This window comes from Sciurus vulgaris, assembly GCF_902686455.1.
Source record: "Sciurus vulgaris genome assembly, chromosome: 14".
NCBI lineage: Eukaryota > Metazoa > Chordata > Mammalia > Rodentia > Sciuridae > Sciurus > Sciurus vulgaris.
The window spans coordinates 68,075,954-68,093,923 of NC_136475.1; the positions used below are offsets into that span (position 1 = coordinate 68,075,954).

The 17,970-nt window shown below is 38.4% G+C and overlaps 1 protein-coding gene across 6 annotated transcripts in view; it reads right to left on the bottom strand.

Moving 5' to 3' along the window:
* RMDN2 (regulator of microtubule dynamics 2) overlaps positions 1 to 17,970 on the bottom strand; it is a 97,075-nt gene that overhangs the window by 45,591 nt on the left and 33,514 nt on the right. For all 6 annotated transcript variants that reach the window (XM_079109884.1, XM_079109888.1, XM_079109885.1 and 3 more), the window contains exon 3: positions 15,842 to 16,016. In XM_079109884.1, coding sequence (XP_078966010.1) covers positions 15,842 to 16,016 — 175 coding nt within the window. The remainder of the gene's footprint in view (positions 1 to 15,841; positions 16,017 to 17,970) is intronic.

Genomic DNA, 17,970 nt, shown 5'->3' on the forward strand with positions numbered 1-17,970 from the left:
GGAGGAAGAGGAGCAGCCGCTTGGATTCGGGTGACTATACGGGAACTACAGGCGGTTGCCAGAGAAGGGGCTGTGTGGCGAGCTGTTTGGACCCTGACCACTTCTGAACCCCGGGGCCTGCCCGGAGGAGTAGGAGAAGGAGGAGAAGGAGCGCGGCGGGTCCTTTGGACTCGCAGTGACTGCATTAGCGCTCCAGGCGGCTGCTCAGAGGAGAAGGCGAGTGGTGAGTTGTTTGGTCTTAAAGTGACAGCTCCTGAACACAGGGGGCTGCCTGGAGGAGAAGCGTGGTGGGACGCTTGGTCTTGAGGGGCCACACCAGAGCTCCGGGCGGTTGCCCAGAGGACCCGTGCAGCGGGTCACGTGGATTCAGAGCCACTCAGAGGGACTGCTCCTGAACACCCGGGGGGTTATCTGGAGAAGGAGGAGGAACGGGCAGGGTCACTTCGACTCGGAGTGATTGATTGCCCCGGGCTACGGGTGGTTGGTGGGAGGAGGAGGCACGAAGTGAGTTTCTTGGACTCCTAGTGACCGCACCGGCATACTGGGCGGCTGTCTGGAGGAAGAGGCCTGTGGCGGGTCTCTGGGACTCAGAGCGATTGTTTGGGGCCACAGGTGGCTGCTCAGAGGAGGGGCCACGCAGCCAGGCGATTAGGTGCGGAACAGGGTCCCAGGATCTAGGAGGCTTCTGGGTGGAAGAGCCGCACAGAGACAGGCTTAGGGCGGAGCGAAGGTTCTAGGCCTATGGGCAAATTCTCTGAGGAGGGGCAGCCTAAGGAGATTCATCTGCGAAGGGTGAGGCTCCCAGGCCCAGGAGGTAGGGCCGGGCCCCTGGAAACTTTGCAGAGGAAGGCAGCCCAGCCCAGGCAGTAGCTGTAAATTGAGGGGAACCTCTAGGAGGAAACTGACCAGCGAGACCTCCCCACCGGGTGAGTCTTCCCTGCTGGGTGAGGTTTCCCACAAGGACGGTAAAACCAGAGACTCAGGCCCAAACAGGCCTTGCCTCAGCCCACAGCCTAGGTCCCCTTTGGATGACCATTGGTCAACAAGCGGAGGCACCTCTGCCCACTAGCAGGGAATATACCCCACCTGAAGGCCACCACTCCTAGAGAGGCAGCTTCCTTGTGGAGCACCGCATTATCAACCTCCTCCAAGACTTCAGCCTACTGAAGGCTAAGAGGGGATATATATAGAAATCTTCAGGGTCATTGTAAATCAACAGAGGAAATCTGCAATATCTCAGCGGTCCACTGATATCTGAACAACATGAGAAAACAAGGAAAGAAAATGCTGCAAACAAATCTAGATGTTACATCAATAAAACCCAATGACAGCATGGCAGAAGAAATGACAGAAAAGGAGTTCAGAATGTACATAATTAAAATGATCAGAGAAGCAAACGAGGAGATGAAAGAGCAAATGCAAGCATTGAATGATGAGATGAAAGAGCAAATGCAAGCATTGATTGATCGCACCAATCGACAGTTAAAAGAGCAAATACAGGAAGCAAAAGATCATTTCAATAAAGAGTTAGAGACATTGAAAAAAAACCAAACAGAAATCCTTGACATGAAGGAAACAATAAACCAAATTAAGAACTCCATAGAAAGCATATCCAATAGGATAGAACACCTGGAAGACAGAACCTCAGACATTGAAGACAAAATATTTAACCTTGAAAACAAAGCTGAACAAACAGAGAAGATGGTAAGAAATCATGAACAGAATCTACAAGAACTATGGGATATCATGAAAAGGCCAAATATAAGAATTATTGGGATTGAGGAAGGCCTAGAGAAACAAGCCAAAGGAATGAACAACCTATTCAATGAAATAATATCAGAAAATTTCCCAAATCTGAAGAATGAAATGGAAAATCAAGTTCAAGAGGCTTACAGGACTCCAAATACACAAAATTACAACAGACCCACACCAAGGCACATTATATTGAAAATACCTAACATACAAAATAAAGACAGAATTTTAAAGGCTGTGAGAGAAAAGAACCAAATTACATTCAGGGGGAAACCAATACGCATATCAGCAGATTTTTCAATCCAGACCCTAAAAGCTAGAAGGTCCTGGAACAACATTTTTCAAGCCCTGAAAGAAAATGGATGCCAACCAAGAATCTTATACCCAGCAAAACTTACCTTCAAATTTGACGATGAAATAAAATCCTTCCATGATAAACAAAAGCTAAAAGAATTTACAAAAAGAAAGCCAGCATTACAGAACATTCTCAACAAAATATTCCATGAGGAAGAGATGAAAAACAAAGAAGCAAATCAGCAAAGGGAGGAATTATCCTAAAGGAATTGTCAAATAAAGGAGGAAACAAGTTGTGTCAAACAAATAAATAAACAAAATTTTAAAAATGAACCAAATGACCGGGAAACCAAATCATTTCTCTATAATAACCCTGAATGTTAATGGCCTGAATTCATCAATCAAAAGACATAGACTGGCAGACTGGATTAAAAAGAAAGATCCAACAATATGTTACCTGCAAGAGACTCACCTCATAGAAAAAGATACCCATAGATTAAAGGTGAAAGGATGGGGAAAAACATACCATGCACATGGACTCAGCAAAAAAGCTGGAGTATCCATCCTCATTTCCGATAATGTGGACTTCAAGCCAAAGTTAGTCAGAAGGGATAAAGAAGGTCATTTCATACTGCTTAAGGGAAGCATAAATCAGCAAGATATAACAATCATAAACATCTATGCCCCAAACAGTGGCTCATCTATGTATGTCAAACAAATCCTTCTCAATTTCAGAAACCAAATAGACCACAACACAATAATACTAGGTGATTTTAACACGCCGCTCTCACCACTGGACAGATCTTCCAGACAAAAATTGAGCAAAGAAACCATAGATCTCAACAACACAATCAATAATTTAGACTTAACGGACATTTATAGAATATTCCATCCAACCAAGAGTGAATACACTTTCTTCTCAGCAGCACATGGATCCTTCTCTAAAATAGACCATATATTATGCCACAAAGCTAATGTTAGCAAATACAAGAAGATAGAGACACTAGCATGTATTCTATCAGATCATAATGGATTGAAGTTAGAAATAAATGAAAGAGTAAAACACAGAAACTATTCCAACATCTGGAGATTAAACAATATGCTATTATATGATGAATGGATAACAGAAGATATTAGGAAGGAAATTAAAAAATTCTTAGAGGTAAATGAGAACAAAGAAACATCATATCAAAACCTCTGGGACACTATGAAAGCAGTACTTAGAGGGAAATTTATTTCATGGAGCGCATTTAATAAAAGAAGTAAAACTCAACAAATAAACAACCTAACACTACAGCTCAAAGCCTTAGAAAAAGAAGAACAGAACAGCACCAAAAGTAGTAGAAGACAGGAAATAGTTAAACTCAGAGCTGAAATCAATGAAATTGAAACAAAAGAAACAATACAAAAAATTGACAAAATAAATAGTTGGTTCTTCGAAAAAATAAACAAAATTGATAAACCTTTAGCCACACTAACAAAGAGAAGACGAGAGAAAACCCAAATCACTAAAATTCGGAATGAACAAGGAAATATCACAACAGACAGGATGGAAATACAAAACATAATTAGAAGCTATTTTGAAAATCTATACTCCAACAAAATAGAAAATTTCGAAGACATCAACAGGTTTCTAGAGACATATGAATTGCCTAAACTGAATGAGGAGGACATAAACAATTTAAATAGACCAATTTCAAGTACTGAAATAGAAGAAGTCATCAAAAGCCTACCAACAAAGAAAAGTCCGGGACCAGATGGGTTCTCAGCCGAGTTCTACAAAACCTTTAAGGAAGAGCTCATTCCAATACTTCTCAAAGTATTCCATAAAATAGAAGAGGAGGGAACCCTCCCAAACTCATTCTATGAAGCCAATATCACACTGATACCTAAACCAGACAGAGACTCATCAAGGAAAGAAAATTTCAGACCAATATCCTTAATGAACATCGACGCAAAAATTCTCAACAAAATTTTAGCAAATCGCATACAAAAACATATTAAAAAGATAGTGCACCATGATCAAGTGGGTTTCATCCCAGGGATGCAAGGTTGGTTCAACATCAGGAAATCAATAAACGTAATTCACCATATTAATAGACTTAAAGTCAAGAATCACATGATTGTTTCAATAGATGCAGAAAAAGCATTTGATAAAATACAGCACCCCTTCATGCTCAAAACACTAGAAAAAATAGGGATAGTGGGAACATTCCTTAATATTGTAAAGGCCATTTATGCTAAGCCCATGGCTAATATCATTCTAAATGGTGAAAAACTGAAAGCATTCCCCCTAAAAACTGGAACAAGGCAGGGATGCCCTCTTTCACCACTTCTATTCAACATCGTTCTTGAGACTCTGGCCAGAGCAATTAGACAAACCAAAGAAATTAAAGGGATACGAATTGGAAAAGAAGAACTCAAACTATCCCTGTTCACTGATGACATGATTATATATTTAGAGGAACCTGGAAATTCCACCAGAAAACTCTTAGAACTCATAAGTGATTTCAGTAAAGTAGCAGGTTACAAGATCAATGCCCATAAATCCAACGCATTTTTATACATAAGTGATGAATCTTCAGAAAGAGAAATTAGGAAAACTACCCCATTCACAATAGCCTCGAAAAAAATAAAATACTTGGGAATCAATCTCACAAAAGAGGTGAAAGACCTCTACAATGAGAACTATACAACACTAAAGAAAGAAATTAAAGAACACCTTAGAAGATGGAAAGATCTTCCATGTTCTTGGATAGGAAGAATTAATATTGTCAAAATGGCCATACTACCTAAAGTGCTATACAAATTCAATGCAATTCCAATTAAAATCCCAATGACGTACCTTACAGAAATAGAGCAGGCAATTATGAAATTCATCTGGAAGAATAAGAAACCCAGAATAGCTAAAGCAATCCTTAGCAGGAAGAGTGAAACAGGGGGTATTGCAATACCAGATCTTCAACTCTACTACAAAGCAATAGTAACAAAAACGGCATGGTATTGGTACCAAAATAGAAAGGTAGATCAATGGTACAGAATAGAGGACACGGACACAAACCCAAATAAATACAATTTTCTCATACTAGACAAAGGGGCCAAAAATATGCAATGGAGAAAAGATAGCCTCTTCAACAAATGGTGCTGGGAGAATTGGAAATCCATATGCAACAGAATGAAACTAAACCCATATCTCTCACCATGCACGAAACTAAACTCAAAATGGATTAAGGACCTCGGAATCAGACCAGAGACCCTGCAGATTATAGAAGAAAAAGGAGGTCCAAATCTTCACCTTGTTGGTCTAGGACCAGACTTCCTTAACAGGACTCCCATAGCACAAGAAATAAAAGCTAGAATCAACCACTGGGATAGATTCAAACTAAAAAGCTTTCTCTCAGCAAAGGAAACTATCAGCAATGCGAAGAAAGAGCCTACAGAGTGGGAGAATATCTTTGCCAATCATACTTCAGATAGAGCACTAATCTCCAGAATCTATAAAGAACTCAAAAAACTCTACTCCAAGAATTCAAACAGTCCAGTCAACAAATGGGCTAAGGAAATGAATAGACACTTCACAGAAGAAGATCTACAAGCAATCAACAAACATATGGAAAAATGTTCAACATCTCTAGTAATAAGAGAAATGCAAATCAAAACCACCCTAAGGTTCCATCTCACCCCAATTAGAATGGCGATTATCAAGAATACGAGCAACAACAGGTGTTGGCGAGGATGTGGGGAGAAAGGTACACTCATACACTGCTGGTGGGGCTGCAAATTAGTGCAGCCGCTATGGAAAGCAGTGTGGAGATTCCTTAGAAAACTTGGAATGGAACCACCATTTGACCCAGCTATCCCACTCCTTGGCCTATACCCAAAGGACTTAAAATCTGCATACTACAGAAATACAGCCACATCAATGTTCATAGCTGCTGAATTCACAATAGCCAGACTGTGGAACCAACCTAGATGCCCTTCAATTGATGAGTGGATAAAGAAACTGTGGTATATATATACTATGGAATATTACTCAGCCATAAAGAATGATAAAATTATGACATTTGCAGGCAAATGGATGAAATTGGAGAATATCATGCTAAGTGAGATAAGCCAATCTCAAAAAGCCAAAGGACGAATGATATCGCTAATAAGTGGAGGTTGACACATAATGGGGGGGAGGGAAGGGTTAGAGTTAGGGTTAGGGAGGGGGGCAAGTATGGAGGAAGGAACTACTGTATAGAGGGTAAAGAGGGGTGGGAGGGGTGGGGGGAAGGGAAAAAATAACAGAATGAATCAAACAACATTGCTCTATGTAAATTTATGATTACACAAATGGTATGCCTTTACGCCATGTACAAACAGAGAAACAACATGTATCCCATTTGTTTACAATTTAAAAAAAAAAAAAAAAAAATTGTTATGTCCTCCTCGTTCAGTTTAGGCAATTCATAGGTCTCTAGAAACCTGTTGATGTCTTTGAAATTTTCTATTTTGTTGGAGTATAGATTTTCAAAATAGCTTCTAATTATGTTTTGTATTTCAATCGTGTCTGTTGTGATATTTCCTTGTTCATTCTGAATCTTAGTGATTTGGGTTTTCTCTCATCTTCTCTTTGTTAGTGTGGCTAAAGGTTTATCAATTTTGTTTATTTTTTCAAAGAACCAACTATTTATTTTGTCAATTTTTTGTATTGCTTCTTTTGTTTCAATTTCATTGATTTCAGCTCTGAGTTTAACTATTTCGGGTCTTCTACTACTTTTGGTGCTGGTCTGTTCTTCTTTTTCTAGGGCTTTGAGCTGTAGTGTTAGGTCGTTTATTTGTTGAGTTTTACTTCTTTTATTAAATGTGCTCCATGAAAAAATTTCCCTCTAAGTACTGCTTTCATAGTGTCCCAGAGATTTTGATATGATGTTTCTTTGTTCTCATTTACCTCTAAGAATTTTTTAATTTCCTTTCTAATATCTTCTGTTATCCATTCATCATATAATAGCATATTGTTTAATCTCCAGGTGTTGGAGTAGCTTCTGTTTTTTACTCTTTCATTTATTTCTAACTTCAATCCATTATGATGTGATAGAATACAAGGTACTATTCTCTATCTTCTTGTATTTGCTAACATTAGCTTTGTGGCATAATATATGGTCTACTTTAGAGAAGGATGTGCTGCTGAGAAGAAAGTGTATTCGCTCTTGGTTGGATGGTATACTCTATAAATGTCTGTTAAGTCTAAATTATTGATTGTGTTATTGAGATCTATGGTTTCTTTGTTCAATTTTTGTTTGGAAGATCTGTCCAGTGGTGAGAGAGGCGTGTTAAAATCACCTAGTATTATTGTGTTATGGTCTATTTGGTTTCTGAAATTGAGAAGGATTTGTTTGACATACATGGATGAGCCACTGTTTGGGGCATAGATGTTTATGATTGTTATATCTTGCTCATTTATGCTTCCCTTAAGCAGTATGAAATGTCCTTCTTTATCCCTTCTGACTAACTTTGGCTTGAAGTCCACATTATCTGAAATGAGGATGGATACTCCAGCTTTTTTGCTGAGTCCATGTGCATGGTATGTTTTTCCCCATCCTTTCACCTTTAGTCTATGGGTATCTTTTTCTATGAGGTGAGTCTCTTGCAGGTAACATATTGTTGGATCTTTCTTTTTAATCCAATCTGCCAGTCTATGTCTTTTGATTGATGAATTCAGGCCATTAACATTCAGGGTTATTATTGAGATATGATTTGGTTTCCCGGTCACTTGGTTCATTTATTTTATTTTATTTATTTATTTGTTTGACACGACTTGGTTCCTCCTTTATTTGACAATTCCTTTAGGATAATTCCTCCCTTTGCTGATTTGCTTCTTTGTTTTTCATCTCTTCCTCATGGACTATTTTGCTGAGAATGTTCTGTAATGCTGGCTTTCTTTTTGTAAATTCTTTTAGCTTTTGTTTATCATGGAAGGATTTTATTTCATCGTCAAATTTGAAGGTAAGTTTTGCTGGGTATAAGATTCTTGGTTGGCATCCATTTTCTTTCAGGGCTTGAAAAATGTTGTTCCAGGTCCTTCTAGCTTTTAGGGTCTGGATTGAAAAATCTGCTGATATGCGTATTGGTTTCCCCCTGAATGTAATTTGGTTCTTTTCTCTCACAGTCTTTAAAATTCTGTCTTTACTTTGTATGTTAGGTTTTTTTTCATTATAATGTGCCTTGGTGTGGGTCTGTTGTAATTTTGTGTATTTGGAGTCCTATAAGCCTCTTGTACTTGGTTTTCCATTTCATTTTTCAGATTTGGGAAATAATCTGATATTATTTCATTGAATAGGTTGTTCATTCCTTTGGCTTGTTTCTCTAGGCCTTCCTCAATCCCAATAATTCTTAAATTTGGCCTTTTCATGATATCCCATAGTTCTTGTAGATTCTGTTCATGATTTCTTACCATCTTCTCTCTTCAACTTTGTTTTCAAAGTTAAATATTTTGTCTTCAATGTCTGAGGTTCTGTCTTCCAGGTGTTCTATCCTATTGGATATGCTTTCTATGGAGTTCTTAATTTGGTTTATTGTTTCCTTCATGTCAAGGATTTCTGTTTGGTTTTTTTTCAATATCTCTAACTCTTTATTGAAATGATCTTTTGCTTCCTGTATTTGCTCTTTTAACTGTCGATTGGTGCAATCAATCAATGCTTGCATTTGCTCTTTCATCTCATCATTCAATACCTGCATTTGCTCTTTCATCTCATCGTTTGCTTCCCTGATCATTTTAATTATGTACATTCTGAACTCCTTTTCTGTCATTTCTTCTGCCATGCTGTCATTGGGTTTTATTGATGTAACATCTAGATTTGTTTGGGGCATTTTCTTCCCTTGTTTCCTCATATTGTTCAGGTATCAGTGGACTGCTGAGATATTGCAGATTTCCTCTATTGTCTTATAATGTCCCTGAAGATTTCTAGTATATCCCCTCTTAGCCTTCAGTGGACTGAAGTCTTGGAGGAAGTTGATAGTGCGGTGCTCCACAAGGAAGCTGCCTCTCTAGGGGTGGTGGCCTTCAGGTGGCATATATTCCCTGCTAGTGGGCAGAGGTGCCTCCACTTGTTGACCAATGGTCATCCAAAGGGGAACTAGGCTGCAGGCTGAGGCAAGGCCTGTTTGGGCCTGTGTCTCTGGTTTTACCGTCCTTGTGGGAAAACCTCACCCGGTGGGGAGGTCTCGCTGGTCAGTTCCCCTCCTAGAGATTCCCCTCAATCCACAACTACTGCCTAGGCTGGGCTGCCTTCCTCTGCAATGTTCCCAGGGGCCTGGACCTACCTCCTGAGCCTGGGAGCCTCACCCTTCGCAGACAAGTCTCCTTAGGCTGCCTCTCCTCAGAGAATCTGCCCGCAGTCCTGGAACCTTCGCTCCTCCCCTAAGCGTGTCTCTGTGCGGCTCTTCCACCAGAAGCCTCCTAGGTCCTGGGACTCTGCTCTGCACCCAATCGCCTGGCTATGGGGCCCCTCCTCTGAGCAGCCACCTGGAGCCCCATACAATTGCTCTGAATCCCAGTAACCTGCCGCACGCCCCTTCCTCTGGACAGCTGCCCGGTGTTCCGGAGCGGTCACTAGGAGTCCAAGCAACTCACTGCGTGCCTCTTCCTCCCGCCAACCGCCTGTAGCCCTGGGTAGTCACTCCTAGTCCAAGTGACCTGCCCCGTTCCTCCTCCTCCGGGCAGTCCCCCAGTGTTCAGGAGCGGTTGCTTTGATTCCAAACAACTCACCACTCGCCTCCTCCTCTGAGCAGCCTCCTGGAGCTCTGATGCAGTCACCGCGAGACCAAGCGACCCGCCGTGCTCCTCCTCCTCCTCCAGGCAGCCCCCCAGTGTTCAGAAGCAGTCACTCTAAGTCCAAACAGCTCTCTGCGCAGCTCTTCCTCTCGCAATCACCTGTAGCTCTGGTGCAGTCACTCCGAGTCCAAGCGGCCACGCTCCTCCTCTCCTCCTCTGGGCAGGCCCCGGTGTTCAGGAGTGGTCGCTCTGAGTCCAAACAGCTCTCCTCGCAGCTCCTTCTCTGGGCCACTGCCCAGAGTCCCAGTGGTTGCTCTGAGTCCAAGCGCTGTGCTGAGCGGCCTCCTCTACAACGCTCCCAGTTGTCCGAGTTCACTGCTCCAGCAGGGGGAGGGGTGTCTCACCAGGCAGCTCTACTTCACAAAGTTCCCTGCGTTCCAGGACTACCGCCCCATTCGGACGCCTCCCCAATGGGAGAGACTCACCCAGCTGCTCTGAGTTGGTCCCAAGTCTCTCAATATCTCCTCTTTTGAATCCTGAGTCCTGGAGCAACATGAAATGCAGCTACCCTCTAGTCTGCCATCTTGAAAACCTCAGTATGGCCATTTTGATAATATTAATTCTGCTTATCCAAGAACATGGGAGATCTTTCCATCTTCTAAGGTCTTCTTCAATTTCTTTCATTAATGTCTATAGTGTTCATTGTAGATGTCTTTCACCTCTTTTGTTAGATTCATTTTCAAATATTTTATTTAATTTGAGGCTATTGTGAATGGGGTAGTTTTCCCAATTTCTCTTCCAGTGGATTCATCACTGATGTATAGGAATGAAATTGATTTATAGGTGTTCATTTTATATCCTGCTACTTTGCTGAGTTCATTTATGAGTTCTAGGAGTTTTCTGGTGGAGTGTTTTGGGTCTTCTAAATATAGAATCATGTTGTCAGCAAATAGTGATAATTTGAGTTCTTTTCCTATTCATATCCATTTAATTTTTTACTTCTATCTAATTGATCTGGCTAGAATTTCTAGAACTATGTTGAATAGAAGAGGTGAAAGAGGGAATCCCTGTCTTGTTCCAGTTTTTAGAGGGAATGCTTTCATTTTTTCTCCACTTAGAATGATGTTGGCTTTGGGTTTAGCATACATAGCTTTTACAATGTTGCAAGATGTTCCTTCCCTAGTTTTTCTAGTGTTTTGAACATGAACAGATGCTGTGTTTTGTCAAACATTTTTTCTGCTTGTATGAGATGATCATGGGATTCTTGTCTAAGTCTATTGATGTGGTGAATTATGTTTATTGATTTCTGTATGTTGACCCACCCTTTCATCCCTGGGATGAACCCCACTTGATCATGGTCCACTATCTTTTTAATATGTTTTTGTATGCGATTTGCCAGTATTTTATTAAGAATTTTTGTGTCTATGTTCATCAGGGACATTGGTCTGAAGTTTTCTTCCCTCAATGTGTCTTCATCTGGTTTTAGTGTCACTAGCTTCATAGAATGAGTTTGGAAGGGTTCCCTCCTTTTCTATTTCATGGAATAATTTGAGAAGGATTGATATTAGTTCTTCTTCAAAAGTCTGGTATAACTGGACTGTGAATCTGTCTGGTCCTGGGCTTTTCTCTCTTGGTAGACTTTTTAAAGTATTTCATTGCTTGAAGTTGATCTGTTTAAATTTTTAAACCCTCCTGATTCAGTTGGGTAGGTCATATGTCTCTAGAAATTTGTTGATGTCTTCAAGATTTTCTATTTTATCAGAGTATAAAGTTTCAAAATCCTTTCTGCATATTGTATTTCAGTAGTGTCCATTGTGATATTTCCTTTTTCATTGTGAATTTTAGTAATTTGAGTTTTCTCTTTCTCTTTAATAGTGTGGTTAAGGTTTACCAATTTTATTTATTTTTTCAAAGAACCAACTTTCTGTTTCATTGATTTTTTGAATTTTTTGTTTTAATTTCATTGATTTCAGCTCTGATTTTATTTCCTGTCTTTTGCTTTTGGTGTTGATTTGTTATTCTTTTTCTAGGGTTTTAGATATGTTAGGTTATTTATTCAGTGACTTTCTGTCCTTTTAATAAATGAGCTCGATGCAATGAACTTTCCTCTTAGCATTGCCTTCATAGTGCCCCAGATGTTTTGATATGTTATATTGCTATTCTCATTTACTTCTAAATGTTTTTTTTTAAATTTCATCCCTGATTTCTTCTACTATGCATTTGACATTTAATGGTATATTATTTAGTCTCTGGGTGTTAGAGTAGCTTCTTTTTTCAAATTTATCACTGACTTTTAATTTCATTCCATTATGATATGATAGAATGCAGGGTATTATCTCTGTTTTTTGTATTTGCTAAGAGTTGCTTTGTGGCATAAGATATGCTGTATTTTAAGGAAGGATCTGTGTGCTGATGAGAAGAAAGTGTATTCAGTCATTGATGGATGAAATATTCTATATATGTCTGTTAAGCCTAAATTATTAATTGTATTTTTTAGTGCAATAGCTTCTTTATTTAGTTTTTGTTTGGAGGATCTATCTAGTCATGAGAGAGGTGTGTTAAAGTCACCTAGTATTATTGTGTTGTGGTTTGTTTGATTCTTGAAATTGAGAGGGTTTGTTTGATATATATAGATACTCCATTGTTTGGGGCATAAAAATTTATGATTGCTATGTCTTGTTGATGTATAATTCCCTTAAGCAGTTATGAAGTGTCCTTCTTTGTTCCTTCTGATTAACTTTAGCTTAAAGTCCACTTTATCTCTTATGAGGATGGAAACCCCTGTTTGTTTATGAGATCTATGTGAATTATGTGTGTATATATATATATATATATATATATATATATATATATATATTCCCCCCCCCCCCCATCCTTGTACCTTCAGTTTGTGGATGTCTTGCCTATGAGTCTCTTGGAGGTAGCATATTATTGGGTCTTGTTTTTAATCCAATCTGCCAGTCTATGTCTTTTTTTTTTTCAGTCTATGTCTTTTGACTAAAGAATTTAGGCCATTTACATTCAATCTTATTATTAAGAAATAATTTTTATTCCCTATCATTTTATTTCTTTTTTTAAAATTTGAAATAGTTTCTCCTTTGATTGACTATTTCTTTAGTGTAGTTCCTCTCTTTGTTGGTTTTCACTTTTATTTTTCATTTCTTCTTTGTGAAATATTGTTTTGAGTATGTTTTATAGTATAAGCATTCTAGTAGTGAATTCTTTTAACTTCTGTTTATCATGGAAGGCTTTTATTGCATTGTCAATTTTGCTGGGAATAGTATTCTTGGCTGGCATCCATTTTCTTTCAAGGCTTGATAAATATTATTCCAAGATCTCCTAGCCTTGAGGGTCTGAGTTGAGACATCAGATAAGACCTGGATTGGTTTCCTTCTAAATATGACCTGTCATTTTTCTTTGCTAGCCTTTAAAAGTCTATCAATCTGTATGTTAGGCATTTTCATAATAATGTGCTTTGGTGTGGGTCTACTGTAATCTTGTATATTTGGGGTTTGTAAGCCTCCTGTATTTGATTTAAATTTTGTTCTTTAGGTTTGGGAAATTTTCTGATATTATTTTATTGAAAAGATTGTACATTCCTTTGGTTTGTATTTCTGAGCCTTCATCTATCCTGATAAATCTTAAATTTTAATTTGACTTTTTCAGGTTATCCCATATTTCTTGAAAGTTCTGTTCATGGTCTCTTAAAACCTTTTTTCCATAGTCAACTTTATTTTTAAGATTATGTATTTTATCTTCATTGCCTGAAACCCTGTCTTTCATGTGATCTAGACTGTTGGTGATGCTTTCCACTGAATTTTTAATTTGGTTTACTGATTCCTTCATTTTGAGAATTTCTTTTTTTTTTTTTTTTCAGAATCTCTGTATCTTACTGAAATGATCTTTCACTTCCTGTATTTTCTCTCTGATTTCAATCCTTACATTGTCCTTTGCCTCATAGATAAGTTTAACTATGTATATTCCAAACTTCTTTGATATTTCTTCCACTGTGGTGTCAATGGATTCTGTTATTGGAGCATCTTGGTTTATTTGGAGCAGTTTGTTCCCTTGCTTTTTCATGTTGTTTGTGTGCCTATCCATCTAACTGTATGGATCTGAGGCAGTAGAGCTTCTATCGTGTGGACTTATAGTGCCCCTGAAGGTTTCCAGTACTCTACCATTAAGCGGGAGACAAATAATAACAACAACCAATGGAAATAGTATATAGCATTAAACCAAATAGTTCCTGCTATGACATCTACAATATTAGTTGTCATAATAAACACATAGGATATGATCAGTTATTGCCTTCAATAAAAACAATACACTTGCAAAAAGGTTTATAATTTTGAATACTGGACAGGGAGACAACAGAAATTATATGATGATTATGGGGTAGGAGAAGAGAAGATAGAAGTAAAAAAATTAAAGGAAGTGTGAAAGACAGAACAATAGAGATTGGCTATTGGCACAAGAGAAGAAAGAGAATCAAGGGAAACAGGTAAGAGAAAAAATACATATAAAGTAAAAAATTTAAAAAATATTTAAAAATATAAAACAAAACTAAAATGTACTAATCAAACATCTCAGTCCTCAAAAACCTGATCCATGAAAAATAACTGGCTTCAAAAATGCTAGAAATGAGAAAAAGTACAAATATAAATATGTATAAATGTCCATGACCTACTAAGGTCACAAGTAAATGGAGAAAAGAAAAAGAGAAAAAGAAAGCAAACAAACAAAAAAACAAAACAAACAAAAAAACCCAAAAAACCCCAACTCAATGAAAAGTTAAAGAATTGTTTCCATTGGAGTTCAAAAGATTCTCAGCTTCTCCTCATGGCAGTGTTAGATTTGGTTGTCTGAGGCATAATGCTACACCCTCTGGGTGGACTGCTGGAGTGAGAGAGGTGATCCTGTAGACAGAACTCCTGGAGGCAGGGTTTAGGCTTAGGTATGCTCCAGGCTCTTGGCTGAATGCAAATTGGTCTGGAGATTTTCAATCAGCATACCTCCAGGGTCCAGCAATTGCCAGTCCATGCTGGAAGACTGTCCCCCAGGGATCTCCCCTGGGTTCCACTCATGTGGTGGAGGAGTCAATCTTAGTCCACTATGTCACCTGCAGACCTGTTTTGGGTTCAGTCTCCAAACTCAATCTCTCCTGCCTGCCTTTTTGAATTCCTGGCCAGGAATTCTCCTAGCTGGTCCCGCAAGCAGACAGATTGGAGGGGTGGGGGAAGAGCCATATGGGCTTCCACAACCAATATTCCCCTGTATAAACCTCTCTCCAAGTTTGATTTTCTTCTGGTCGTCACTTAGGCAAACTCTATGTCATGAAATGTGGGTTTTCCAGGCCTGAATTTTGGACACGTGGGTTTGCCAGGAATCATCTCCCCTAGCTGCTGGTTTCCATGCAGCAGCTGCAAAATGGTTCCTTCCTCTGTCCTCTACATGCCAGGGGGAGAGATTCAGCTTCTTTCTCATGCAGGATATTGTGCTGCAAGCCTTTCAGTTTAGTCAGGTAGTGTCTTTGATCTCTAAACTCTTTATATCTAGACAAGCCTCAGGCTTCTGAAAAATGCTGGTTCCTTTAATTCTCTTATCCCTCCACTTTTCTCACACAGGGACCTCTCTGGCTGATGTCTCTCTCTGGCTGTGACAGAAGCTGTGGTGCAGGGATTTCTTCCTTATTTTCTATATTCAACCTCCTGAGTCCCTGATTTGCTTTGAATGTCCAGTATTAAATTCCAGTCAATTCCTCCCCCAAAGTTCTCCCCCTTTTCTTGTTTACCGATTTACTGAGAAACCGCCTATCTGCTTTATTGGTTTAACACCATGGAGCAGCCAGGAAAGCAACCTTCTCTATTCTGCCATCTTGAAACCCCTTTAATTAACTCTTATATTTAACTTCTAAAAAATTTTAGTCATTTTATTCAAAAACTTCACATTAATCATTTACCTTCTGTTAACTGTGACATAACATAAATGAGATGGTAGATAAAGTAAAAAAATGAAAACAGATTGTCACACAGTTCTTACCTTTTCTTTGTGGTCACAAAGTAGTTCAAAACTCTCCATCTTGTCAGACTCATTCATACGTAAGTGATCTACCTTCTGAAGGAGGGCATCTAACTTTAATTCTTCTACATGTGTGTTAAATGCCTTAGTGCCTGGAAAACTTTGCTCTTCTGTGTCAGTATTCGCTGTAATATACCTAAAATGGCAGAAATAATCATCAGCTCCTTTGAAAGTTAGGCATAATGGCCCAGAATGATACTTTTAAAATACAAGTCAAATCATGCTTAAAACTGTAATTTGTGCTTAGTATCCAACAGAGACAATGCTGAAGATCTAACAACAGTCTGAAAGACCCTGTGCAATTTGCGTCCCAACACCAATTCCTCTCTAACTTTATTTCTCACCACTCTTCTCACTCATTTAACTCCATTGTAGCCTCCTCGATGTTTCTTAAGCCTGTCAAGCATGTCCTACCTCAGGACCTTTACCTGCTGCTTTCTCTAATGCCATGCTCTTACCTTAGACAACCACATCATCCAAACCCTTACCTCCTTCAAGTCTTTGTACCAATGTCATTTTCTCAGTGTGGCCCATCCTGATCACTCTGTTTAATGCTGGAACCCACGCACTCTTCACCTTCAATCTCCCTCAGCATGTTTGACTCCCCGCCCACACAGCACATACTATCTTCTAATAAACTATATAACTCACTAATCTACTACATATGGTGTAATTTGTCAGTGTTCTCTCCATAAGAATGCATGCTGCCTGTAGGGTTCATCAGCTCATGTATCAAGTGCCCAAATAGGACACTTACATTTTATAACATATAAGAAAACGAATTAGAAATAGTGAGGAAAGATATAAAACAAGGCCAAAGATGAATGAAGTCAATAAAATATGCATATATTTTAGATATCTATACTCTTTTTACAAGGGATGCAAATGTGGGTCTTCATTTTTTGAGCAGCTAATGCAATCAGTCACATAATTTGCAGTTGTCATCAGATATAAACAAAAGATAAAAGGGAGTTCTTTGGAGAATTACCAATATTTCCAAATACTAAGACTCAAATTTATTTCAAAGACCTTAAAGAAGACATTTTATGAACTGACATCTAGCTTCTTAAAAATAATCTTTACTAATGGAAGCCGTATTTTTCCAGTGGCTCAAACGAAATACCTGGACTCATCCTTGATTATTTTTTTTTCCCTAAGCAACATCTAGCAAATCCTGTTGGTTTTATTTTCAGAATATACCCAGAATCTAGCCATTTCTCACCACCTTTCCCCAGTACCACCTGATCTAACCTCCAATGGCTTACCTGATTATGTAATAGCCTATGATATATATATATCCTATGGAAATGCAAAGGACCAAGAGTAGTCAAAATTCTTGGTAAAGAAGAAAAAACATTGGAAAACTCATACTTTCTGATTTGGAAATACACTACAAAGCTATAGTAATCAAGAGAGTGTGGTACCTGCATAAGGATAGACATATGGACTATTCATTAAGAATCTATTAAGAAATAATAATATGGAAATAAGTCTTTACATTTGTGGCCAATTTATTTTAATAAAATTTCCAAGACAACTTAGTAGAGGAGACAATACTCTTCAGTAAATAGTGCTAGGACAAATGAATACCTACATGCAAGAGGATGAAATTGAACTTTTATATTATACATAAAAATTAATCAAATTGCATCAAAACACTAAATATAAGAGATAAACTAAAAAACTCTTAGAAAAAAACATAGGAATTAATATTTCTGATAATCCACAGAATGAAAGAGAATATTTACAGATCACATATCTGATAAAGGACTATATATTTAAAAAGAACTCTTACAACTCAACAATAAAGAAATAACCACCTTAAAAGTGGGCAACTCCATGACCAAATAAAAACCACCTGATTGTATGCTTAACAGGAAATTTTATGGTACATATATAATATCTCAGTAAAGCTAATATTTTTTATAAGAATAAAAAGTTAAATATTCCTGTAGTCATTAAATTAACTAAAACAGAATTATATATGTACTCTCTTTCTCCTCCACCTCCACGTGCACACATGTGCACGTGCATGCACATACACACGCACAAACACAAAATAGTTTTATAACAAATCTACCAAATATTCA